This window comes from Elephas maximus, chromosome 8 (genome assembly GCF_024166365.1).
Source record: "Elephas maximus indicus isolate mEleMax1 chromosome 8, mEleMax1 primary haplotype, whole genome shotgun sequence".
NCBI lineage: Eukaryota > Metazoa > Chordata > Mammalia > Proboscidea > Elephantidae > Elephas > Elephas maximus.
Genome location: NC_064826.1, coordinates 32,680,196 through 32,707,187, shown reverse-complemented (window position 1 = coordinate 32,707,187; position 26,992 = coordinate 32,680,196). Strand labels below are relative to the sequence as shown.

The following is a 26,992-nucleotide window of genomic DNA, read 5'->3' as shown; positions in this document are numbered from 1 at the left end:
ATATATGAATTTTGTATGAGAGATTGACTTGATTTGTAAACTTGCACTTAAAGCACAATAAAAATTAAAAAATAAAAGAAACACTTCTTTGGAACTTTGTGTGACTTGTTTAGGATGGCAGGGAAATACGTTGTCAAGGTGGGGAGGGCAGTGCTGTTCCATTAGGGGCATATAAAAATGTGTGTGTGGGCTTTGTGTTGTCACAATGATAGCGTTACTGGCCTTTAATGCCTGGGAGCTAGAAATGTTAACTGCAGTATTATCCTGCTTAAAATACCCATAGCATCCTCATTGAGAAATACTGTTGAGCCTTTTTGAGGGTAAAAGTTATATTAAAATGTAGAAACCCTAACATCTAAAGGGATGCTCAGACATCTGGAAAACATTCTGTAAAGTTTCTGGATATGAGGTTTTTCTACACTGTAGCCTATGGTGGTGTGAATCTAGGACTCCCTTTCAACACCAAGCAGTTGGTAGAACATTTATTTTGATGTTGGGAAACACTGAAGAAGCTATTTGACATTTGTTAATAGTAGCAGCTTTGAAACTGGCACCTTATTTAGTGTACATCAAAATCCACTGGGATGATTAAAAAATCATTTCTGCTCTAAATGAATGGAAGAAAGCAGGTCTAAGCAATGTTAGCTGAAACCTCACCAAAGCGGTATCCATCTCTCTCCACTTTAAAAGACAGATCAGTCAAACTTCTTGTAGTGTTATGCAGAAGAATGCATGTATTTATAGAGTATATTTCCAGGTTTAAAGGCCACCTTCCTGAAAGAACATAGTAGAAAAGAAAACTACTGATGCTAAGTGTAGTTGAGTGGTTTTACTGCTGTTTCCTCTTACGATCCCTGGAGCTCCGGTGTCTGTTTTTCAGGAAAAGATACTTTCACTTGATAAATGAGCTGAAAAGAGGCTCTTATATCTGTGTGAGTTAAGGAAAGGACTAGTAGTTAGTAAAGGTGATAATGTTGCAGAGGTCAGGTAATGATGCTTTCAGAAGCAATCTGATGTAGGTTGTTAACAGCCGCCGAGGCTTCTAAACAGCCTCCAAGATTTTTCCTGGGCTGAGCTTCACGGAGAACATGTCTTAAGTAACTGTCACAGTAACTGCAGACCATTCGTGACATAGTCTAGTGTTGCTACAATTTTTGATAACTGTACTAATGTCATTTAAAAAAACCTATTGCCATTGAGTTGATTCTGACTCAGAGCTACCCTATATGACAAAGTAGAGCTACCCCATAGAGTTTCCAAGGCTCTGATCTTTACAGAGGAAACCCTGGTGGCGTAGTGGTTAAATACTATGGCTGCTAACCAAGAGGTCGGCAGTTCAAATCTGCGAGATGCTCCTTGGAAACTTTATGGGGCAGTTCTACTCTGTCCTATAGGGTCACTATGAGTCGGAATCGACATGATGGCAGTGGGTTTGGTTTGGTGTTGGTAATCTTTACAGAAGCAGACTGCCACATCTTTCTTTTGCAGATTGCCTGGTGCGTTCGAACTTCTGACCTTTCAGTTAGCAGCTGAGTATTTAACCGCTGTGCTTAAAAAACTGAGATGTGTCCAATTTTTTCCCCAATTTCATGGTAATGGTAGGATCCTTATCTTGTTCTAGCAAAACACACTACTTTACCTGAAGACAAATGCAATAAAAATATCTGGAAATCTGAAAAGGCATCATGTTTTATTAATATACATTCTTAAATACTTAGGTGTATCTAAGTATTTTTAGCTGGTACCAATTAAAAAAAATCTATTATTTTGAGATTTCAAATTTCTAATAAAATATGGTTGTTTTTGTACAGTATTTGGTTATGTTTATAAGCTTTGTAAATTATGACCAGTTGCTAGGATGATGCAATTTTCAATTCAATTTATTTTTGAATTGATCAGGTATGTAGAATCTCAGCCAACTCCGTAAGGTTCACAGCAGCTGTATGTGTTTTTTAAAGGCAGAATCCTCTCAGAATTCAATGAACTATTGAATGAAAAAAGTTGTGTAAAATATTAATAACATTGTATATATATATATATAAAATCAACAATGCCAAATGCATATACTGAACTAGTTTTTTAGAATATAGATTTTTTTTCCTGTTGTGTACTGCAGGTTTTTTTTTTTGATATGTTTTGGGAAGAAGCTCTGAATTGGTTATCTGTAGGCCGGGATTCCTCTGATTTGACTTGTGTTATGAGGGGGAGTGCCTTTGCAGGTTGACCACAATCTGCTTAAAGATCTGTCTTCCATTCTCAGCTGTCTCTATAAATCTGAGGTTAGGGTCTCTCAAAATGGTGCTGCCATTGTCTGTTGTCTACCTTTTATATTAAGAAGACTGACTTTCATGGTATCCTCTCATAAATTACATTTCATTTTAAAAAATTTCTTTACATCCATACGTATCAGTATTGGTGAGTGTGAATAATATATTTTTGACAATAACTGGATCCAGATGAGCAATGGTTCTCTTTTGTGTATATTACAGTAAAACTGCTCACGTTATGGAGAAAAAAACTAATGTTCTTAAAATTATTTCTTGAGCGATAATAATAGGAGATCTAGGGAGATACCTAATAGGTTGTTTGACCTTGCTTTTATATTATTCACTTGGCTCAGAATTTTACCATTTTGTTTTGGTCCAAGCACCTGAAGAAAAGGGATGAACTATTCAACCTGTTTAATCTCTTGACAATTCAAAAGTACATTGTATATGTTGAAAAGAAATGAATAGTCTGTAGAAATTTTTAATAATTTAGGGCATCTTAATAATTTAGAACTTTTAAAATAATTTTTATTGTGCTTTAAGTGAAAGTTTACAAATTAAGTCAGTCTCTCACACAAAAACCCATATACACCTTGCTACATACTCCCAATCACTCTCCCCCTAATGAGACAGCCTGCTCCCTCCCTCCACTCTCTCTTTTTATATCCATTTCCTCAGTTTCTAACCCCCTCTACCCTCTCATTTCCCCTCCAGGCAGGAGATACCAACGTAGTCTCAAGTGTCCACCTGATCCAAGAAGCTTATTCCTTACTGGCATCCCTCTCCAACCTGTTGTCCAGTCCAATCCCTGTCTGAAGACTTGGCTGTGGGAATGGTTCCTGTCCTGGGCCAACAGAAGGTCTGGGGACCATGACCACTGGGGTCCTTCTAGTCTCAGTCAGACCATTAAGTCTGGTCTTTTTATGAGAATTTGGGGTCTGCATCCCACTGGTCTCCTGCTCCCTCAGGGGTTCTCTGTTGTGTTCCCTGTCAGGGCAGTCATTGGTTATAGCCGGGCACCATCTAGTTCTTCTGGTCTCAGGATGATGTAGTCTCTGGTTCATGTGGCCCTTTCTGTCTCTTCGGCTCGTAATTACATTGTGTCCTTGGTGTTCATTCTCCTTTGATCTAGGTGGGTTGAGACTCATTGATGTATCTTAGATGGCTGCTTGCTAGCGTTTAAGACCCCAGATGCCGCTCTTCAAAGTGGGATGCAGAATGTTTTCTTAATAGATTTTATTATGCCAATTGACTTAGATGTCCCTTGAAACCATGGTCCCCAAACCCCTGCCCCTGCTATGCTGGCCTTTGAAGCATTCAGTTTATCCAGGAAACTTCTTTGCTTTTGGTTTAGTCCAGTTGTATTGACCTCCCCTGTATTGTGTGTTGTCTTTCCCTTCTCCTGAAGTAGTTTTTATCTACTATCTACTTAGTGAGAACCCCTCTCCTACCCTCCCTCCCGCCCCCCCTCATAACCACAAAAGAATGTTTTCTTCTTAGTTTAAACTATTTCTCAAGTTCTTGTAATAGTGATCTTATACAATATTTGTCCTTTTGCAACTGACTAATTTCACTCAGCATAATGCCTTCCAGGTTCCTCCATGTTATGAAATGTTTCACAGATTCCTCACTGTTCTTTATTGATGCGTAGATTCCATTGTGTGAATATAGCATAATTTATTTATCCATTCATCCACTGATGGGCACCTCGGTTGCTTCTATCTTTTTGCTATTGTAAACAGTGCTGCAATAAACATGGGTGTGCATTTATCTGTTGTGTAAATACTCTTATTTCTCTAGGATATATTCCAAGGAGTGGGATTGCTGGGTCATATGGTAGTTCTATTTCTAGCTTTTTAAGGAAGCGCCAAATTGATTTCTGAAGTGGTTGTACCAGTTTACATTCCCACCAGCAGTGTAGAAGTGTTCCAATCTCTCCACAGCCTCTCCAACATTAATTATTTTGTGTTTTTTGGATTAATGCCAGTCTTGTCGGAGTGAGATGAAATCTCATTGTAGTTTTGATCTGCATTTCTCTAACGGCTAATGATCGTGAACATTTCCTCATATATCTGTTAGCTACCTGAATGTTTTCTTTAGTGAAGTGCCTATTCATATCTTTTGCCCATTTTTTAATTGGGTTATTTGTCTTTGTGCAGATGAGTTTTTGCAGTATCATGTAGATTCTAGAGATCAAGCACTGATCGGAAGTGTCATAGCTAAAAACTTTTTCCCAGTCTGTAGGTAGTCTTTTTACTCTTTTGGTGAAGTCTTTAGATGAGCATAGGTGTTTGATTTTTAGGAGCTCCCAGTTATCTAGTTTTTCTTCTGTATTCTTAATAATGTTTTGTAAACCGTTTATGCCATGTATTAGTGCTCCTAAGATTGTCCCTATTGTTTCTTCCATGATCTTTATTGTTTTAGATTTTATATTTAGGTTTTTGATCCATTTTGAGCTTGTTTTTGTGCATGGAGTGAGGTATAGGTCTTGTTTCATTTTTTTGCAGATGGATATCCAGATATGCCAGCACCGTTTGTTAAAAAGACTGTCTTTTCCCCATTTAACTGTTTTGGGGCCTTTGTCAAATATCAACTGCTCATATGTGGATAGATTTATGCCTGGATTCTCAATTCTGTTCCATTGGTCCATGTATCTGTTGTCGTACCAGTACCAGGCTGTTTTGACTACTGTGGCGGTATAATAGGTTCTAAAATCAGGTAAAGTAAGGCCTCCCACTTTGTTCTTCTTTTTCAGTAATGCCTTATTTATCTGGGGCCTCTTTCCCTTCCATATGAAATTGGTGATTTGTTTCTCCATCTCATTAAAGAATGTCTTTGGGATTTGGATCGGAATTGGGTTAAATGTATAGATTGCTTTTGGTAGAATAGACATTTTTATAATATTGAGTCTTCCTATCCATGAGCAAGGTATGTTTTTCCACTTATGTAAGTCCCTTTTGGTTTCTTGCAGAAGAAATTTTCTTTGTACAAGTCTTTTATATCTCTGATAAGATTTATTCCTAAGTATTTTATCTTCTTGGGGGCTACTGTAAATGGCATTGATTTGGTGATTTCCTCTTCAATGTTCTTTTTGTTGGTGTAGAGGAATCCAACTGATTTTTGTATGTTTATCTTGTATCCCGATACTCTGATGAACTCTTTTACTAGTTTCAGTGGTTTTCTGGAGGATTCCTTAGGGTTTTCTGTGTATAAGATTATGTCATCTCCAAATAGAGATACTTTTACTACTTCGTTGCCAATCTGGATGCCCTTTATTTCTTTATCTAGCCTAATTGCTCTGGCTAGGACTTCCAGCACAATGTTGAATAAAAGTGCTGATAAAGGTGATCCTTGTCTGGTTCCTGATCTCAATGGGAATGTTTTCAGGCTCTCTCCATTTAGGGTGATGTTGGCTGTTGGCTTTGTATAAATGCCCTTTATTATGTTGAGAAATTTTCCTTCTATGCCTATTTTCCTGAGAGTTTTTATCATGAATGAGTGTTGAACTTTGTCAAATGCCTTTTCTGCATCAATTGATAAAATCAAGACTTTTATTTATGTGGTGGATTACATGAATTGTTTTTCTAATGTTGAACCATCCCTGCATACCTAGTATAAATCCCGCTTGGTCATGGTGAATTCTTTTTTTGATATGTTGTTGCATTCTGTTGGGTAGAATTTTGTTGAGGATTTTTGCATCTACATTCATGGGGGATATAGGTCCATAATTTTCTTTTCTTGTGGTGTCTTTACCTGGTTTTGGTATCAGGGATATGGTGGCTTCATAAAATGAGTTTGGTAGTATTCTGTCCTTTTCTATGCTCTGAAATACCTTTAGTAGTAGTAGTGTTGTTAACTCTTCTCTGAAAGTTTGGTAGAACTCTGCAGCGAAGCCCTCAGGACCAGGGCTTTTCTTTGTTGGGAGTGTTTTGATTATTTCAATCTCTTCTTTTGTTATGGGTCTATTTAGTGTTCTACCTCTGTATTGTGTTAGTTTAGGTAGGTAGTGTGTTTCTAGGAATTCATCCATTTCTTCTAGGTTTTCAGATTTGAGTATAGTTTTTCGTAGTAATCTGATATGAGTCTTTTAATTTCAGTTGGGTCTGTTGTAATATCGCCCATCTCATTTCTTATTCGGGTTATTTGCTTCCTCTCCTGTTTTTCTTTTGTCAGTTTGGCCAGTGGTTTATCAATTTTGTTGAGTTTTTGAAAAAACCAGCTTTTGGTCTTGTTAATTCGTTCAATTGTTTTTCTGTTTTCTATTTCATTTAGTTCTGCTCTAATTTTTATTATTTGTTTTCTTCTGGTGCCTGTGGGTTTCTTTTGTTGCTCTCTTTCTATTTGTTCCAGTTGTAGGGATAATTCTTTGATTTTGGCCCTTTCTTCTTTTTGTATGTGTACATTTATTGATCTAAATTGGCTTCTGAGCACCGCTTTTGCCGTGTCCCAAAGGTTCTGATAGGAAGTGTTTTCATTCTTATTGGATTCTCTGAATTTCTTTATTTTATCCTTAAAGTCTTCTGTAGTCCAGTCTTTTTGGAGCAGGGTATTGCTCAGTTTCCAAGTGTTTGATTTCTTTTCCCATTGTTGATTTCCACTTTTATGGCCTTATGGTCAGAGAAGACGCTTTGTAATATTTCAAATGTTTTGGATTCTGCGAAAGGCTTGCTTTATGACCTAATATGTGGTCTATTTTAGAGAATGTTCCATGTGCACTAGAAAAGAAAGTATACTTGGTTGCTGTTGGGTGGAGTGTTCTGTATTTGTCTACGAGGTCAGGTTGGTTGATTGTGGCATTTAGATTTTCCGTGTCTTTTTGAGCTTTTTTCTGGATGTCCTGTCCTTTACCGAAAGCGGTGTGTTGAAGTCTCCTACTATTATTGTGGAGCTGTCTATCTCACTGTTCAATGCTGATAGAGTTTGTTTTATGTATCTTGCAGCCCTGTCACTGGGTACATAAGTATGTAATATGGTTATATCTTTTTGGTGTATTGTCCCTTTAATCATTATATAGTGTCCTTCCTTATCCTTTCTGATGGATTTAACTTTAAAGTCTATTTTGTCAGAAATTAATATTGCCACTCCTGCTCTTTTTTGATTGTTGTTTGCTTGATATATATTTTTTCCATCCTTTGAGTTTTAGTTTGTGTCTCTAAGTCTAAGGTGTGTCTCTTGGAGGCAGCATATAGACGGATCTTATTTTTTTAATCCATTTTGCCACTCTCTGTCTCTTTATTGGTGCATTTAGTCCATTTACATTCAGGGTAATTATGGATAGGTATGAATTTAGTGCCATCATTTTGATGTCTTTTTTTGTGTGTTGTTGACAGTTTCTTTTTCCCACTTAATTTTATGTGCTGAGTAGATTATCTTTATATATCGTCCTTTCCTCATATTTGTTGTTGATTTTGTTTCTGCCGAGTGTCTATTTTTTTCTTGTACTTTGTTTTGATGAGTAGGATAGTTTGTCTCCTTTGTGGTTACCTTATTATTTACCCCTATTTTTCTAAATTTAAAACTAACTTTTATTTCTTTGTATCGCCGTATCTTCCTCTCTATATGGAGGGTGTATGATTACAGGTCTTAGTCCCTCTTTATTATTTTAATGTTGTCTTCTTTTATGTAATAACATCACTGTTACTGTATTTTAAGCTTTTTTTTTGTTTCTTTTTTCATGATCTTGCTGTGTTTTTTTGGGTCTCCCTGTCTGGGTTGACTTCTGGTTGCTGTACCCAGCGTTCTGGTCTTGGGTTGATACCTGATATTGATTTTCTAACCAAAGAGCTCCCTTTAGTATTTCTTGTAGTTTTGGTTTGGTTCTTATGAATTCCCTCAACTTGTGTTTATCTGGAAATGTCTTAATTTCACCTTCATATTTAAGAGATAGTTTTGCTGGATATATGATTCTTGGCAGGTGTTTTTTTCCTTCAATTTTTTAAATACGTCATCCCATTGCCTTCTTGCCTGCATGGTTTCTGCCGAGTAGTCTGAGTTTATTCTTATTGGCTCTCCTTTGTAGGTGACTGTTCATTTATCCCTCGTTGCTCTTATAATCCTCTCTTTATCTTTGATTTTGGCAAATTTGATGATAGTATGTCTTGGTGACTTTCTTTTCAGATCTACCTTATGTGGAGTTTGATGAGCATCTTGGATAGATATCTTCTCATCTTTCATGATATTAGGGAAATTTTTCACCAAGAAATCTTCAAGAATTCTGTCTGTATTTTCTTTTATCCCTCTGTGTTCTGGTACTCCAATCACTCGTAGGTTATTTCTTTTGATAGAGTCCCACATGCTTCTTAAGGTTTCTTCATTTTTTTTAATTCTTTTATCTGATTTTTCTTCAAATATATTAGTGCCAAGTGGTTTATCTTTGAGTTCAGAAATTCTGGCTTCTACTTGCTCAGTTCTGCTCCCCTGACTTTCTGTTGTCTACTTCTGTAATTTTATTGTTAATCTTCTGAGTTTCTGATTGCTATCTGTGTATGGATTTTTCCAGCTTATTAAACTTTTCATTATGTTCCTGAATAATCTTTCTAATGTCTTCAGTTGCTTTATCAGTGTGTTCCTTGGCTTGTTCTGCATTTTGTCTCATTTCTTTCCTGATACCTTGAAGGGTTCTGTATATTGAACTTTTGTATTCTGGCTCTGGTAATTCCAGGAATGCACTTTTACCTTGACGATCCCTGGATTCTTTGTTTTGAGAGCTTGTTGAGGTGATGATGGTCTGTTTCTTTATGTGACTTGATATGATCTGTTGTCTCCGAGCCATCTATAAGCTATTGTATTAGTTTATGCTTGCTTAGTGTTTCGTAGCTTCTTGCTTTGTTTTGTTTTGATATACTCAAATAGGTTGCTTGAGTGAGCTAGCTTGATTATTTTTGCCTTTGGAGCTCTGAAGTCCTGTCCACAGATGGAGAGAGCTGTTATCAGGTATATCAGTCTAGGAGTCCATTCAGTTTTCTTGTATGAATTCAGCTCAGGTTTCCAGGTAGCAGATCATCAAGTGTGTGGCAATGGCTCTGTCCTACAGTCTTAGAGGATCAGGGGTGATTGGCGTATATACCGGTATCTGATTGCAGCAGGGGGTCACGGTCTGAACAAGGCAGGGGGCTGGGAACTGACCCCTGAGTGTCTCTGAGGAAAGTGTGTCCCTGTTCCCTAGAGTGTGCAGGCGGGTGCGTTCTGCAGATGGACAATGGGCACCCAAAGTTTTTGATTGTATGGACTGGGAGGTACCAGTTATCCTTGGACCCCTGTCGTGGGTGGCTGGGTGACCTGAGTGGAGGTACCAGTCCTTAGGTCCCTGATGCGTGTAGGTGAGGACCTTGTTTAATAGGCAAAGGAATGTCAAACACGAAACACCCACCTGTCCACTGCACAGCTGAAACGGTTGGAGTCTGCCAACAAGGGCCTATTTTCCTGAAATAGGCCCACACAGGTCCATGCAGAAGGGAAAGGTACTCAAAGTCTACGGTCAGTTTATGCCTGGACAGGAGCTGCTTTTGTCCTGAGCTCCCCCAGTTAGTAGAGCTAGCAAATTATCTTTTCCCCCAGTTGTGAAATTTTTCCTTCCCCAAGGCCAGGAGGATGGCTCTAGATGCTCAGCATTGCCTATCTCAGGCCCAGGGAATTCAGCTGCTGAAGCCGGCTTGGGGTGGGGGGTGTGCGGTAAAATATACGCGAGTACTTAGCTTTTGTCGAGAGCACCGTTCTTCTCCGGTTCCGGAGGTGTGAGTAGGCTGTGTGGCTGGCTGCTTCTCCCTGAGGAAACTGCAGCCTAATGCTAGTGCCAGCCTGCCGCTGCTGCTCTGGGAATCATGATTGAGGGCTCCCCGGGATTCAGGTCCGGTAACTCCTGTCCGCTTCCGAATGGTCTCTTCCTCCCTCTGCCCCTCAGTTAGTTTTCTAAGCTTGCCTTTGAAGTTCAGGGTACCAGCTTGTCACAAATATACTCGTTTCACTTGTTTTTTCGGGCCTTTGTTGTAAAGAGGGCTCGCTGGAATTGTCTGTCTGTTCCGCCATCTTGGCTCTGCCTTTATAATTTAGAACTCTTGCTAAACGCTTTTTTTTTTTTTTGTGCCTTTTAACATGGAGTCCTCCAATTTTTTATGGCAAAGATGGAGAAAATGATTGTGATAATATATTATATGAATGTGTCTACCATAGTTTCAGTGTCTCTAACATGCGATAAATTCATATATGTTAGTTCTCTTCTCTCTTTTCCTTTGAAAACCTTTGTCGAAAAATGTAAAGCAAGCATTCCTAGTACTATATGTTGTTGTTGTTAGTTGTGGTACAGTGGATTCTGACTCATGGCGCCCCCATGTGTGCAGAGTAGAACTACTCCATAGGGCTTTCAATGCTGTGACTTTTTGGAAGCATATCACTAGGCCTGTCTTCCAAGGTGTGTCTAGGTAGGTTTGAACTGCCAACCTTTCGGCTACTAGTCAAGCACTTAATCATTTGCGCCACTTAGGGACTCCATTCCTAGTATAGCTTTATGTAATTTTTACACTGTTAATATTTTTCATCAATTCATACAAATACATTTACACTCTAGTGCTGAAATGAGCTACCAAAAAAGAATGCCTCCGCCTGCAGGCATTGACTCTGAGTTCACACACACTTGATCCTTAATTCTTTCAATGGATCCAGAGGACTTCTGCAACCTAGTCCTTGTTGTGTGTGTAGGGAGAAAAATGTGGATGCTGTCAGTGAAGTATCCCCCCACATAACCTGTTTACAGTGAAGAAATCTGTCTACCAGTAGGCATTGATGCTAGTTAATAAGTATAAAAAGAGACTTTTGATTATAGAAATATAATTTATTTTTCTACTTATTTCATGTTGTACTTTTACTTATGCTTTATGTCTGGTGTTAAAAATTGTTTGTGACCCCTGTTTTCATCATGTAATGCTTTAGAGATGAGTGCTTTAGTGTCATTTTAAAATAATGTCTTCTTAAAAAAATGTGTAAGTTACAGAAATGATTAAAAAGATAATTTATCTTTCACAGAATATTTCAGATAGAACAAAAATTTATGAAATTCAAATTTATATTTCTATAACGAAGAATTAACTCAAGTAGAATTAGAAGTATTTTAGGTAAATAGCATAGGGGAACCTAACATGTTTTATGTTTTGATTTGTTAGCTATTTTTGATACTCTATGTTTAAATGTGTTGCTACCATGTAATGGCTGGAAGTTCACTGGCATCTGTATTTTGTTCATTGTGATATTATCAATCCTCGATGTATACTTTTTTAAAAGGGACACACATATTCGTAGAATCTTTCATGTTCCCAACAAATGAAAAATCAAGACATCTATATTTACATATCCGTCTGTTCAATCTAATTTTACTGAAGTGGAAAGTATTTGTTAATACATTATAAACGGGCAAAATAATGTTTGTAAAAAAAAAAATCCCCATTTTATTTGGTCATCATTTGTTTCTGATTTACTGTGAGCAATTTTTGATGTTAATAATTCAATATTACATAAATACACATCTGGTATTATTTTAACATTATACAGACCAGGAAAATCTAAAAGTTATTGATCCTTAGTCTAGCCACAGTTTCGATCTACTTCACTTTTAGCTATCTCCTGTGATAATGAGCCACAAGTGGTTCCTATTCCCTGTCTTCCTGTTGTTGTTACTACTTGTTACTATTAGTATAAATATATTTTCAGTTTTCATGAATAGTTAAGTATGTCAGATTTTTCATGAAATGCTAGCAAACATTATTGATGGACCCCATAGAATTCAGTTCCTTCTTTGCATTATCACACTTCCTGCCTCTGCGATGGTGGCCCCCGGAAACAGTGCCTAAAGTGGAACACTGTGTTTAAGATACAGAAGGCTGAATTCCCAGACATGAATTTAAAAATAAATTATGCTCCTGAAAAAGTATGTAGGGCATGTTTCTGTTAAAAAACTAAGTCCTGGGAAAAATTCTGAATTGAATTGAGAAGAAGATGGAGCACCATGTAAAGAATGACTTAGTCAAAGGACAGATAATTTGTTATTCTTTTATCTTAAGTATTTTAATATATTTTAAAAAGCCAATGCATTTTGTTTGTTAGACTTAAATAAATACGTAAATCACAAATAGAAATATTTCAGAGATACTTTATTATTTAGATAAAAAGTCAATAATAGCAATTAAATTAATAATAATAAATAATAATAAATCCTGACATTTTACCATTTACAAAGTGTTTTTGCTCATATCTCGTGTGACCCTTACAGCCACCTATTACCGATATTTCATGTCTGTGAAACCTGAGGTACAGAATTGCCTAAGAAGGATCCAGAAGCAGATCTTGCTCTAATTATAGTACTTTTCCCACCTCATACCTCTTTCATGATTGATTTATAGTGAGGTCAATGTGCCTTTTTAGAGGACCAAACCCATTGCTGTCAAGCTGATTCTGACTCATGGCAACCCACGTATTACAGAGTAAAATTGCTCCATAGGAGATTCTTGGCTGTAATCTTTACAGAAGCAGCCCTTGACTGTAACCTTTCTTCCGTGGTGCCGCTGGGTGCGTTCAAACCCCAAACCTTTAGATTAGCAGCTGAGAGCAAACCGTTTATGCCATCTAGGGACAATATCTGTATTTTACTGGAAATAATAATGCTTTCAGTACAGAGCTGTCTCTTACAAGTTTTAAAGTTTCAATAATTAACTTTCCTTTCCTAGTTATCATTGTTTTGTCTTAGGGATGCTGCACCAGTTAGAAGCAGTGTGTTGAAATCATCCATTCCGAAGGGTTTGTACATTCTCTGAGATTCTAGGAGTTGCTTTCTACTCAAGCTTGTCTTTTTATTACTCAAGAAACATTGCTAGACACTAGATTTAACAATGAAATTTGTATTCCTTATTTATATTATGTTGTGTGCTGTCGAGCTGATTCTGACTCACAGCAACCCTATCCTATAGGGTTTCCTAGACTGTAATCTTTATGGAAACAGATCACCGGGTCTTTTCTCCCATGGAGTGGCTGGTAGATTCGAACTACCGACCTTTTGGTTAAGTAGCTGAGCACTTAACCATTGCACCACCAAGCCTCCTTTATATTATTATAATGTCTTTACAGCTGCTAACCAAAGGGTCAGCAGTTCAAATCCGCCAGGCGCTCCTTGGAAACTCTGTGGGGCAGTTCTACTCTGTCCTACAGGGTCGGTATGAGTCAGAATCGACTCGATGGCACTGGGCTTTTAAATTCAGAATTAAAAGTTATATGAACTTTGCATAAATGCTATTTAAAGTTAATACTTTTCGACAAAATCAAGAACAGGGTATTCTTGAACATACAAATTCCTGCCGAAACAAAACAAAACAAATCAAACCCACTGCCGCTGGATTGATGCTGACTCATAGTGACCCTGTGGGGCAGAGTAGAACTGCCCCATGGGGTTTCCAAGACGGTAAATATTTACAGAAGCAGACTGCTACATCTTTGTCCTGCGAAGTGGCTGGTGAGTTCGAACTGCTGACCTTTTGGTTAGCAGCTGACTGCTTACCACTGTTCCACCAGGGCCTCTCAAATTCCTAGCAGTCCTTTACAGCTACTCCTCACTTATCGACTGTCTCGCATCTGACATTTCACATTTACTACAATAGTAAGAAATCTACTATCTGACTATTTTGCACATTAACAATGTATGTCTGGCAGTAACGAACACCGACGTGCGAGGCAAGAGTAACGTTGGCTTTGATGGTTAGGGTTATGTGTCAATTTGCCTGGGCCATGAGTCTCGGTGGTTTGGGAGTTGTGTAATGATGTAGTCATCCTCCATTTTGTGATCTAATGTGGTCATCCTCCATTTTCACATAAGCCAATTTTTGCATTATGACTTGGTTTTTGGAATTTAACCATGTTGATAAGTGAGGAGTGGAGGTATAATTCTTTCAGCCATTTATTTTGACCCTAATCCTATACATAACCCTGGTTACAGTATTTGATCTTAATGTATTTCAAGGCTAATTTTTCCCTTAGCTGCTAGGTTTCATAGCTTTGAGGCTTACTTCTTTTCTTATTAGGACCCAGGCTAATCAGAGGGTGGCTGCAGTTTGCCCTCCTCCTAAATGCTTTTTACGTCCATGCTTCTTCCTCTGACTGCAGGTCCTAAGGCCTCTTTCTTTCCCCTATGTGAAAAGTCCAGAACATGGTTCTATCTGGGAAACATAAAACTTCTTCCTCACAAAACTGTAGTTATCTGTGTCCCACCCAAATCTTTGAGATAGTAGTGTAATAGCTTAGCTTCTTTATTTGACTTTGTTAGCAAGATTGATATACACCAAGTGACATTTTTTAGATTAAAGAAATTTTCCCAGATTTTCTTTCATATCAACCGCAGATATAGTTTTTAATATAGCTAATTTAATATGACTTTTAAGGAGCCCTCATGGTGCAATGGTTAAACACTCAGCTGCTAACCAAAAGGTCAGTGGCTCAAACCCATCAGCTGCTCTGTGGGAGAAAAGACCTGGCCGTCTGCTCCTGTAAAGATCACAGCCTTAGAAATCCTATGGGGGAGGTTCTACTCTGTCATACAGGGTCACTATGAGTCAAAATCAATTCAGCAGCACAGAACAGCAATGTGACTTTTATATCCTGAATGTGAAAAGCAGAATTTTTTGTAATGAATGGAAGAATAAAAGGTTCGAAAATCAAACCCAGGAGGAAAGATGAAGATTGACGTTGGCTTGACCTGTAGACTAATTTATTTTGAGCCTGTTGGAAAGACTTAACAACCTCTTGTTGAGAGTCTGTTGTGTGTAAGACATTGTGCCAGATGCTATGAGATTTACAAAAATTAAAATAAATTCCATCTCTGCTGCCCTCAATATGCTAGGGCTCCTGAGCTGTTGGTTTTTGAATACCTGCATGAGACACCATTTGTTTACATAAAATGAAAATGCCTTTATTTTTTTTTGGATTGAACATTTTGCATTAAGAGCTTGTACTACTTCTGCAGTAGTGAAGAAAGTAGAAAGGGAAAATCCTCAGTAATTTTACTGCCGGAGATATCTACTGTATGCTTTAAAAAAACAGCTGCAAAATGTTATCATATCATTCCTGTGTTCTGTAAATTCCTCTTCAAGCCTCACAATATATTGCAGACGTTTTCCCACATCAATAGTTATACACCATTATGTACATGTTGTTTCCATTGCTACCATGTGTACCAGCATCTCTGTTCTACAGATGGGGAAACTGAGGCTTAGAGGTGAGGAACTTTTAGTTTATGATTAGCAATGGCAGGAATAAAATCCAGGTCTGTTTCACTCTAAGAGTTAGACTGAAGTATGGTTCATATAGGTCACAAGTGAGATTATTGTGGAAAACTGAAGTAATTTTAAAGACAAATTTCTGTGGCAGCTAAAGGAACTTACTTTATGCTTTTGTTATGGGGAAGTTCCACAAGTTGGAGTTTGTAGTTGCAGCAGACAAAAATGTATGTCTCTAGAAATGTCTTCCAAGTATCACCCTACACGGTATTTTCTCTTGGAATCACTTAAGACTGGTTAATTCCTAAGAGGGTGGCAATTATCCTGATCAGAAATATATTTTCAATGGCCTTCAGAGATAAAAGAACAGAGGAAATTGCTTGCTTATCTGAAAGATAATGAAAAGTGAAAATGGCATCCACGTGAACTTTGATAGAAAAATGTTGAAACTCTCAATGGACTGGATCAGATATCATGATTAGTTGGCTCTTTACAGAATTGTTTCATTTTGGAGTTAGAAAAGACCATAGAAATAATCTAAGCCTAATTCTTAGTTTCATATCAGATGCTGTTTTGAAACGAGCTAACTAAACTAGTTAACTGTGCAGTTAGAATTATAATATGTTTCTTCTCTCTCTCAGCAATTGTTGGTGAATGAGGCCAGGTTTTCTTATGCCAAACGAGCTATTACTTGTATTTAAGACTAAAGTGTGCTTTGTAGAAAGTTTCCTGGCTTGTAGTATAGTTGAAGAGACTTGGATATCTTACCCAGCGATTTCCCTTTTTACAGGAGCTTTGAGGACTGGAGATGTATGAGCACTGGAGATGTTTTTGTTATCCTGTGAAAGTAGGTGAGAATGTCTGAGAGTCTGTCTCAGAATTTACCATTAATGCTAATGTGATAGAGAATGAAAAAGGTAGTGTGGCCTATCAAGACAAGGTGTTGCTAAGATTATTATTAGAAGTGAAGGAAACAGGATTGAAGTTTTCACTGCCTTGATCCGTCAGGCAGTTGTTGATGGAATCATTATCTTTGTTAGCCTTGTCAATGGCAGAGACCTAACTGAAGATCAGAGCCCTTTCAGAAAAAGATCAAATTGACTATAGTAAAGATTATAAATCAAGGTTTTGGCATGCTGTAGTCCATAGGCTAAATCTGGCCTGCTGCCTGATTTCTTATGGCTTGCAAGCTAACAATGTTTTTTTATGTTTTTAAATGATTGAAAAAATTCAAAAGAAGGATGATATTTTGTGATATGTGAAAATTACAAGAAATTCAAATTTCAGTGTCTCTAAGTAGAGTTTTATTGGAACACAGCCACACCTATTTATTTACATATTGTTTATGGCCTCTTTTGCACTGGAACAGCGGAGTCGAGTAGTTGTGACAGACAATATGTTCCTACAGAATCTAAACGATTTATTATTTGGCTTTAAACAGAAAAAGTTTTCCTATCCTTGTTATAAAACATCAAGAATGATTTATGTTTTCATGTACCATGGAAATGTGTGGCATTCTTTGCTAACCAAGAACTCTAGCTGAATACTACCATATTTCTTGAAGAATTTCTCTGCCGTGTTTTGCCACTGAAATGACCCACAATGGTCCATTCATGACTATTTTTCATGACTTCCTTCACTTATTTTCCAGTGGTTCCTTTTGCCAGCCAGGTGAACAAACCAGAGCCACACAGGAAGGCCTATGGTTTGTCTAAAGAAGCTTTCCTACAGAGGGATATATCTATTGTACCCACTGCCATCGAGTTGATTCTGACTCATAGTGACCCTATAGGACAGAGTAGAACTGTTTCCAAGGCTGCAGTCTTCATGGAAGCAGACTACCACATCTTTCTCTTACAGAGCAGCCAATGGGTTTGAATCGCTGACCTTTTGCAGCTGAGCACTGTAGGCACTGCACCACCAGGGCTCCTTTTCCTGTTTGTTGTAGAAACCTGAATTTTGCTTCTAATGTTTTCACTAGAGCTTTGATTCAATTGCATATAAAATGACCCCCACTTTCAGGGTGTAAAATGAATAAACACATGTATGGTTGGAAGAGAACAAGCTTCCATATTTGTAGGAAGAAAATCTTAATTCTTTCGTATTTTTACTAGGTATTTTAGTAACTTTAGTCATTTTATATCAAGACTAATTGATGTGTATTCTTTTTTATTGGTTACGCTTAAACACTTAAACAGATATCTTTTTTTATAATCATCTTCTTATAGAGTAAAAATGTCAATGATTGGGACACTTCACCTGTTATAGAAGTTATTTCTTCCTTCCACCCTTTCCAGCTGTGGTTACTTAATGTCAGTTCTCTTGGGACTAATGTAAGGAGAAGGGAGTGGTCCTGCTACTTTATAAGATGTCCGTGTTTTGCAAATATGGGAGCCTTAGGTCCCACCACCATTGCCATCAGTCTTTTTTTTTTTTTTTTTAATAATTTTTATTGTGCTTTAAGTGAAAGTTTACAAATCAAATCAGTCTGTCACATATAAGCTTATATACACCTTACTCCATACTCCCACTTACTCTCCCCCTAATGAGTCAGCCCGCTCCCTCCTTTCAGTCTCTCCTTTTGTGACAATTTTGTCAGTTTCTAACCCTCTCTACCCTCCTATCTCCCCTCCAGGCAGGAGATGCCAACACAGTCTCAAGTGTCCACCTGATACAAGTAGGTCACTCTTCGTCAGCATCTCTCTCCAACCCATTGTCCAGTCCCTTCCATGTCTGATGAGTTGTCTTCGGGAATGGTTCCTGTTCTGGGCCAACACAAGGTTTGGGGACCATGACCACCGGGATTCCTCTAGTCTCAGTCAGACCATTAAGCCTGGTCTTTTTATGAGAATTTGGGGTCTGCATCCTACTGATCTCCTGCTCCCTCAGGGGTTCTCTGTTGTGCTCCCTGTCAGGGGAGTCATTGGTTGTGGCCAGGCACCATCTAGTTCTTCTGGTCTCAGGATGATGTAAGTCTCTGGTTCATGTGGCCCTTTCTGTCTCTTGGGCTCATAGTTATCGTGTGACCTTGTTGTTCTTCATTCTCCTTTGATCCAGGTGGGTTGAGACCAATTGATGCATCTTAGATGGCTGCTTGTTAACATTTAAGACCCCAGACGCCACATTTCAAAGTGGAATGCAGAATGTTTTCATAATAGAATTATTTTGCCAATTGACTTAGAAGTCCCCTTAAGCCATAGTCCCCAAACCCCCGTCCTTGCTCCGCTGACCTTTGAAGCATTCAGTTTATCCCGGAAACTTCTTTGCTTCTGGTCCAGTCCAGTTGAGCTGACCTTCCATGTATTGAGTATTGTCCTTCCTTTCACCTAAAGTAGTTCTTATCTACTAACTAATCAGTAAATAACCCTCTCCCACCCTTCCTCCCTCCCCGCCTCGTAACCACAAAAGTATGTGTTCTTCTCAGTTTATACTGTTTCTCAAGATCTTATAATAGTGGTCTTATACAATATTTGTCCTTTTGCAACTGACTAATTTCACTCAGCATAATGCCTTCCAGGTTCCTCCATGTTATGAAATGTTTCACAGACTCGTCATTGTTCTTTATCGATGCGTAGTATTCCATTGTGTGAATATACCACAATTTATTTACCCATTCATCCGTTGATGGACACCTTGGTTGCTTCCAGCTTTTTGCTGTTGTAAACAGAGCTGCAATAAACATGGGTATGCATATATCTGTTCGTGTAAAGGCTCTTATTTCTCTAGGGTATATTCTGAGGAGTGGGATTTCTGGGTTGTATGGTAGTTCTATTTCTAAATTTTTAAGATAACGCCAGGTAGAATTTCAAAGTGGTTGTACCATTTTACATTCCCACCAGCAGTGTATAAGAGTTCCAATCTCTCCGCAGCCTCTCCAACATTTATTATTTTGTGTTTTTTGGATTAATGCCAGCCTTGTTGGAGTGAGATGGAATCTCATCGTAGTTTTAATTTGCATTTCTCTAACGGCTAATGATCGAGAGCATTTTCTCATGTATCTGTTAGCTGCCTGAATCTCTTCTTTAGATGAAGTGCGTGTTCATATCCTTTGCCCACTTTTTGATTGGGTTGTTTGTCTTTTTGTGGTTGAGTTTTAACAGAATCATATAGATTTTAGAGATCAGGCGCTGGTCGGAGATGTCATAGCTGAAAATTCTTTCTCAATCTGTAGGTGGTCTTTTTACTCTTTTGGTGAAGTCTTTAGATGAGCATAGGTGTTTGATTTTTAGGAGCTCCCAGTTATCTGGTTTCTCTTTGTCATTTTTAGTAATGTTTTGTCTTCTGTTTATGCCTTGTATTAGGGCTTCTAACATTGTCCCTATTTTTTCTTCCATGATCTTTATCGTTTTAGTCTTTATGTTTAGGTCTTTGATCCACTTGGAGTTAGTTTTTGTGCATGGTGCGAGGTATGGGTCCTGTTTCACTTCTTTGCAAATGGATATCCAGTTATGCCAGCACCATTTGTTAAAAAGACTATCTTTTCCCGCCACCAGTCTTTTAAGGCATAAAAACGGGTGTACCCTGTCCTGAAAGTACCCTTATCTGAAGGTATGAGTTTGGTAAAGTGGATCTTTCTATCAGGTTTATCCATATCATTGGCCATAATTGTGCTTTTGTGCCTGCTAAAGATGATTCTTTGCTTTGGTTCTGTGCCCTGGAAAATATATAGTACTGGTCTATGCCAAGGGAGCAGTTCAAACCCAGCAGCCAGTCCATGGGAGAAAGATGCTTCCGTAAAGATTACAGCCTTGGAAACCCTATAGGGTAGTTCTACTCTGCCCTGTAGGGTTGCTCTGAGTGGGAATCCACTCAGTGGCAACAGGTTTTTTTATTAGTTTGTTTGCTGTGAATCATGGTGTTGAGTTGAGCAGTCGTGCTTCCTCCTCATTTCATAGAGCTGTTTTGTTATCTGGTTGGTGCTTGATGCTCCTCTGTCTTCCTTTACGTAAAAGCTGTGAGGTATGGAGGCATAGAACTCACTTGCTGGAGGAGTTGGGCTCATTCTAGTAATCTTTTTTATTCAGGGAATCCTTTTTGGAGTGTAAGTCTTCTCACATTTTTGGGCAGATCATGAGGCAGCCTTAGGGCTCAGAAAGCAAAGCCAAGGAAGGAAAACAGACAGGAAAGCAAAATGCTGAGGCAGATGCAGCCTGGTGTGGGTGGTGAGAGGCCTGGGAGAGCAGCAAGCTGAGATAATATCTTAGATAACATTTGCTCTGACTTAGTAATAAGGGGAAGTTGGAATGAGGCAGAACTTTAAGGCATTTTGACTTAGCTCTGACATGTTGGTGAGGAGATTGAAAATGAAGGTTGGAGGGAAACCCCCTATTTCTATTTCTGAAATGTGGAGAAACTTAGGGTGAGCAGTTATAATCCAACCCTGGGGTTTTAAAACATATGTAATAAGCAAAGTGAGTTATTATATGTGTCAGAAATATGATGTGGGATATTATGGTCAAGTTATGGTTTGGGGATTTAAGAGGGAAGGTTGAAGTGGGAGCGGTTCTCACTCTCCTGCTCTGGCAAAGGTGATCAGCTGTGGACTGTTTGTCCCTGGATCCTCAGCACAACATCGCACAGCAGGAGCTACTCCCAGGTAAGACGGCCCTGAAGACAGATATGTCTCAGCCCCAGAGCTGTTATCCACAGTAAACCCAGCACTCCCTGTATGGGCTATCTTAATCATACCCTGCAGTCATGCCCTTCCGAAGCTTTATAGGGGGCAGTGAGGCTGCATTGTCCTAAGATGTGACCACCAGGCCACGAACCCTCCAGTAGGCAGCATCTCTGCCAATTATTTCTAAGTGTGTTATGTGAGAGTTTATGTGTATTTGTCTGCTCACCCCGGCCTGCAACTACTGGTAGGACCTGCCTAGAGAGAGCAGCAGTATGCCTGTTAGCAGGAAGAGCACCAGCCATTCACTGTAGTAAATGCACTGCCTTTAGGACAATACCCCCTGGCAGCCTGGTTTTCAACCCCAGAGAGACTGTTTCCAGAGCCCCAGCAAGGTGGAAGAGGGGATGGTGTGGGCTAGATAAGGAGGAGCTGTTACCTGCGGGGACTTACTTCAGTTTTCTCATCCAGTTCGTTTGATGTAGAATTCTAGAGTTGTCCTAGATTTTAGGGATCATCCAGTTCAACCTCCTCATTTTAACAGTGAGGGATGGAGACCTATGGAGGTCCCAAGACTTATCTGTGACCAGAATGGTAAGGAATGGCAGTGTTGGGACTAGATCCCAGGTCTCTTCATTTAGTAATTATGCTTCTTCCAGCATGGATTACAAGGGGTTAAGCTGTACCAGGAATCTGGGATGGAGTTCAAAAGCACCGTGTGGGCAATGGGTCAGTGAGTTATAGTTACGACAGTGGTCCCTCGGCCATGGACTAGAATGGGTGATCAGGGAAGGGCCTCCGACTTGGGTTACTTGTTACTACATTTTGGGGAGGATGTGATTGTGTGGGGGACATCTAGGTGCATTAGCAAGTCTCATTCACAGAGGGTGAGGTCAGAAAGTGACGATTCTTGCAGAAGTAGGTGGAGAGATCTAGTTGAAGGCTCTTATGAGATTTGAAGTTACAGAAAGATGAATCTGCTGTAACTCTTTAGAGGTTAGGCCAGTAGTATCTGCTGTGATATTTGGAGAACTGAAGAGTATTGCCAGACTTAGTGGTTGCTGGATAGCTGTGGATAGTTGGTGTTGTTAGGTGCCATTGAGTCAATTCCGACTCATAGTGACCCTATGTACAACAGAATGAAACACTGTCTAGTCCTGTACCATTCTCACGGTTGTTGCTATGTTTGAGCCCATAGTCGAACCCACTGTGTCAATCCATCTCGTTGATGGTCTTCCTCCTTCAGTGATCCTCTGCTTTACCAAACATGATATTCTTCTTCAGGAGCTGGTCCCTCCTGATAACATAACCAAAGTGCGTGAGACATCTCACCATCATCACTTCTAAGGAGCATTCTGGCTGTACTTCTTCCGAGACAGATTTGTTCATTCTGGCAATCCATGGTATATTCAATATTCTTTGCTAACACTATAATTCAAAGGCATTAATCTTCTTTGGTCTTCCTCATTTATTGTCCAGCTTTCACGTGCATATCAGGCAATTGAAAGTTCTATGGCTTGGGTCAGGCACACCTTGGTCCTCAAAGTGACATCTTTGCTTTTTAACACTTGAAAGAGGTCTTTTGCAGCGGATTTACCCCGTGCAATAAGTTTCTTGACTGCTGCTTCCATGGGCATTGATTGTGGATCCAAGTAAAATGAAATCCTTGACAGCTTCGATCTTTTCTCCATTTATTGTGATGTTGCTTATTGGTCCAGTTGTGGATTTTTTGTTTTCTTTATGTTGAGGTGTAATCCATACTGAAGACTGTAGTCTTTGATCCTTCTCAGTATTTCAAGTCTTGTTTGCTTTCAGTAAGCAAGGTTGTATCATCTGCTTATTGCAGGTTGTTAATGAGTCTTCCTCGCATTCTGATGCCCTACTCTTCATATAGTCCAGTGTCTTAGTCATCTAGTGCTGCCATAACAGAAATACCACAAGTGGATGGCTTTAACAAAGAGAAATTTATTTCCTCACAGTAAAGTAGGCTAAAAGTCCAAATTCAGGTGTCAGCTCCAGGGGAAGGCTTTCCCTCTCTCTCCCTTTTTCTTCCTCTTTCCCTTGCCACCCCTTCCTTCCTCTCTCTGTGTCTCTGTCTCTCTCTGCTCTGGAAGAAGGTCCTTGTCCTAAGTCTTCCCCTGGTCAAGGAACTTCTCAGGCATAGGGGCCTCGGGTCCAAAGGACATGCTGTGCTCCTGGTACTGCTTTTTTGGTAGTGTGAGGTCCCCCGTCACTCTGCTCGCTTCTCTCTTTTATATCTCAAGAGATTGCCTCAAGACACAATCCAATCTTGTAGATTGAGTGCTGCCTAACTAACACAACTGCCACCCATCTTCCCTCATTAACATCATACAGGCAGGATTTACAACATATAGGAAAATCACACAATACCGGGAACCATGGCCCAGCCAAACTGATACATACATTTTTGGGGGGACATAATTCAATCCATGACAACCAGCTTCTTGGATTATTTGCTCAGCATACAGCTTGAGTAAATACGGTGAAAGGATACGTCCCTGACGCACACTTTTCCTGATTTTAAACCATGTATTATCTTTGTTTTGTTCAACGACTGCCTCTTTGGTCTATGTACAAGTTTCCTCACGAGCACAATGAAGTGTTCTGGAATTCCCATTCTTCTTGATGTTATCTGTAATTTGTTATGATCCACACAGTCAAATGCCTTTGCATAGTCAATAAAACACAGGTAAACATCTTTCTGATATTCTCTGCTTTCAGCCAGGATCCATCTGACGTCAGCAGTGACATCCTTCATTCCACACCCTCTTCTGAATCTGGCTTGAATTTATAGCAGTTCCCTGTTCATGTACTGCTGCAACTGTTTTTGAGTTATCTTCAGCAAAATTTCACTTGCGTGTGATATTAATGATGTTGTTTGATAATTTCCAAATTCTGGGCGTGTTCTGTAGATAGCAGGTCCTTTTATGGCTATAGCTCTCTGCACTTGAATCCTTGTTTCTGCTTAACTGATTAATGCAACTCATTTTAAGCTGTCACAGTGATTGTAAACATTATGACTTTCATTCTCTCTTTAATTTTTCTATATGTTGAAATTGAGCATATAATATAAAAAGAGAATTTTTATAAACCCAGAGTTGAAATATTCGGTCAACTGTAGAACTGGTTTTATTGGGAAGAATGATTCTAGTTTTTGAAATGATTTTTCTTTTTTTTGCTTCCATTTATCGATCACCTACTTTACAGAGGCAGTATTTCATAGTGGTTAAGTGCAAGGACTCTGGAGCTGGGGTTCTTGGGTGTAATCCTTCCTCTCAGTTATATTGTATGACCTTACTTGAATTATTCACCTTCCCCACCTCAGTTTCCTCATCTATAAAATGGGGATAATACCCATATTATTATTCTTGTGAGGATTAATAAATAATGGATGTGTTAGGACAATGCCTGATACATATTAAATGCTGTTTACATATGAGCTGTTATTGCACCACAGGCATTGTTCTAGGTCCTTTGTATGTATACATTGTCACTTAATGTATGAGCAAACTCAGGCTTAAAAAACTTAAGATCATCTAGCTAGTCAGTGGCTAACATGGGACTTGAACCTTGTCTGACTCAAAGCCTTGCTCTTAACCACTCTACTCTTATTTCTGATGTGTTGTAAATCACTTTACTGTAGGTGGTAGGTTATCCTGTCCTATCTAGCTATATATCTGTGGCACCATGGTTAAACACTTGGCTGCTAACTGAAAGATTGGAGGTTTGAATCCATCCAGTGGTTCCAGGGGAGAAAAGACCTGGTGATCTGCTTCCATATAGATTATAGCCTAGGAAACCCTATGGGGCAGTTCTACTTTGTCATACAGGAAGTGACTATTAGTCGAAATCGACTGAATGGCACACAACAACAGCCTATTGATCCATCTATCACATACTCCCTAATTAGATTTTTCATTGTATTTGCCTTCTGTTGTTAAAATGCATTTCCTTAAAACATCTGTGACTTAAACAAGAATTACAAAATGTAAAGACAGGTAAAAATCAAATAACTGCTTTTAAAATAATGCTACTCACACGATTAGGTAAACCAAAAACCAAAACCAGTGCCATCGAGTCGATTCCGACTCATAGTGACCCTATAGGACAGAGTAGAACCGCCCCATAGAGTTTCCAAGGAGCGCCTGGCAGATTTGAACTGCCGACCCTTTGGTTAGCAGCCGTAGTACTTAACCACCACGCCACCAGGGTTTTGATTAGGTAAGAACTTTAAAAAATCCATGCTAACTGTGCTAAATTGTGAAAGCGTAAAATGTCCACACACATACAAGTTCTGTGGATGTTAAGAGATTGGTTAGTATTAGGCACTTTTAGCTTACTGTTTTAAAACAATAATGGCATTAGTGTTTTAACCATTTGTACATTTTAATTACTAGGAAGAAATTATATCAGAGTTTTGTAGCTCATGGAAATCTTCCCTGTCCGTACCCTAGAATAAAGAGAATTAGGGCCTGAGAAGTGAGATGGGGCTTCTTGGCAACGGCGACAAGTGAAGTTGATGAGAGTTAACAGTTTTTGACTGTTCTTAGCAGACGGGTGGTGCGTTGGGACTTGTTCATGGTAATGAAGCATTGATTGTACAAGCCAGTGAAGTAATGCTTCTCCCACTGATTTCATAATATTATTGGGAGATCTGTTAAGTGGTTCGCCTAAGCCCCGAATTTGAAGCTGTCTGTACTATACATACTTTTGATATTACATTAAAAATTAGAAATCATTTATTTTATAGTGTTGTCAACTTTGTAATTATTTTATGGAGAAACTTATTCAGTAGAAAGGAAACTAACAAGACAAAAACAAAACAAAACACCCCACTACTCCATCAGAATCACTCTAAACAACGAATTGCCTTATCTTTCTCAGAGTAGCGCTACTTTTTAAAATAAATCTAAATTGGAAATTGTCTAAGCGTTCAGATTGCTTGAAACAAAGTTGATTAAAATTTCAAATATTTATTTATTTACTTACCTACTTATTTATTTATATGTTGTCTCTGGGCAAGGTGAAGAATTGTTTTATCAGTACAAAGTAGCCATTGTTAAAATTTATTTAAAGTTTAGCTGGGGCATACTCAAGGTGAAGAACAATTGGCAATGAAGGAAAACATGGCTCAGGGGACATGGTAATATGACATTAAAGATTACATCAGATAGCATCTGTCTCAGTAATGACCATATGTCCTTTCCATCTGATGTGTGTTTCAGGTCTTGGATGAATGAGTCGGAGGTCTTAGATATGCTTTAAAGGAGTGTTCTTTTATTAGGTTTATTAGATTTGTTTTCAAATTAATCAAATGTTATAAGTGGATCAAACGTGCCTACTATCAAATGAGGAAGCATAATGACAAAATTGCATTCTTCCTAACAGTTTGGATGCTGACTCCTTTCAGCTTCTGTAGCTTTGTGACATTGAGTGCTAGGATGAAATGTGGACTTCTTGTGTTCTTTCCACGTAGAGAAATAAAAGAATTTTATTTCTCATTTCTAAACTAATAATACAGGAATGAAATGGGAAGAGATGATTAAAAAAAAAAAGTTCTTATTTTCTAATAACTGTTCTTTTCTAAGAGACTTTTCTGAGGTCAACTTAAAAACAAAACAAAACAAAAAACGAAACAGGGAAAGAGAGCAGAGTCACGGCCGTTGGGGTTTGAGTCAAGAGATAAGCAGAAGTGTGCATGTATTAATGTCACATGGCAGGAGACTTTCCCCAGAGTGGTTTGCCGGTCCAGGGAGCTCTTTCATTTTGTGTCTGAATTGAGTTATACTTTGGAAGATACCTGGTTTCCTGCCTACTGCTTCATTATGGATTATACAGGTAAA

General features: G+C 38.7%; 1 protein-coding gene across 8 annotated transcripts in view; it reads left to right on the top strand.

Annotated features, from left to right (window-relative positions):
• ST7 (suppression of tumorigenicity 7) overlaps positions 1-26,992 on the top strand; it is a 323,008-nt gene that overhangs the window by 43,849 nt on the left and 252,167 nt on the right. The window contains exon 1 of one of the 8 annotated variants that reach the window (XM_049894438.1): positions 12,413-26,987. The exons of the other annotated variants lie outside the window; for them this stretch is intronic. Within the exon in view, the coding sequence (XP_049750395.1) occupies positions 26,975-26,987 (13 nt within the window). The 5' untranslated portion in view covers positions 12,413-26,974. Of the gene's footprint in view, positions 1-12,412; positions 26,988-26,992 lie in introns of those variants that run through there. 8 annotated transcript variants of the gene reach the window in all.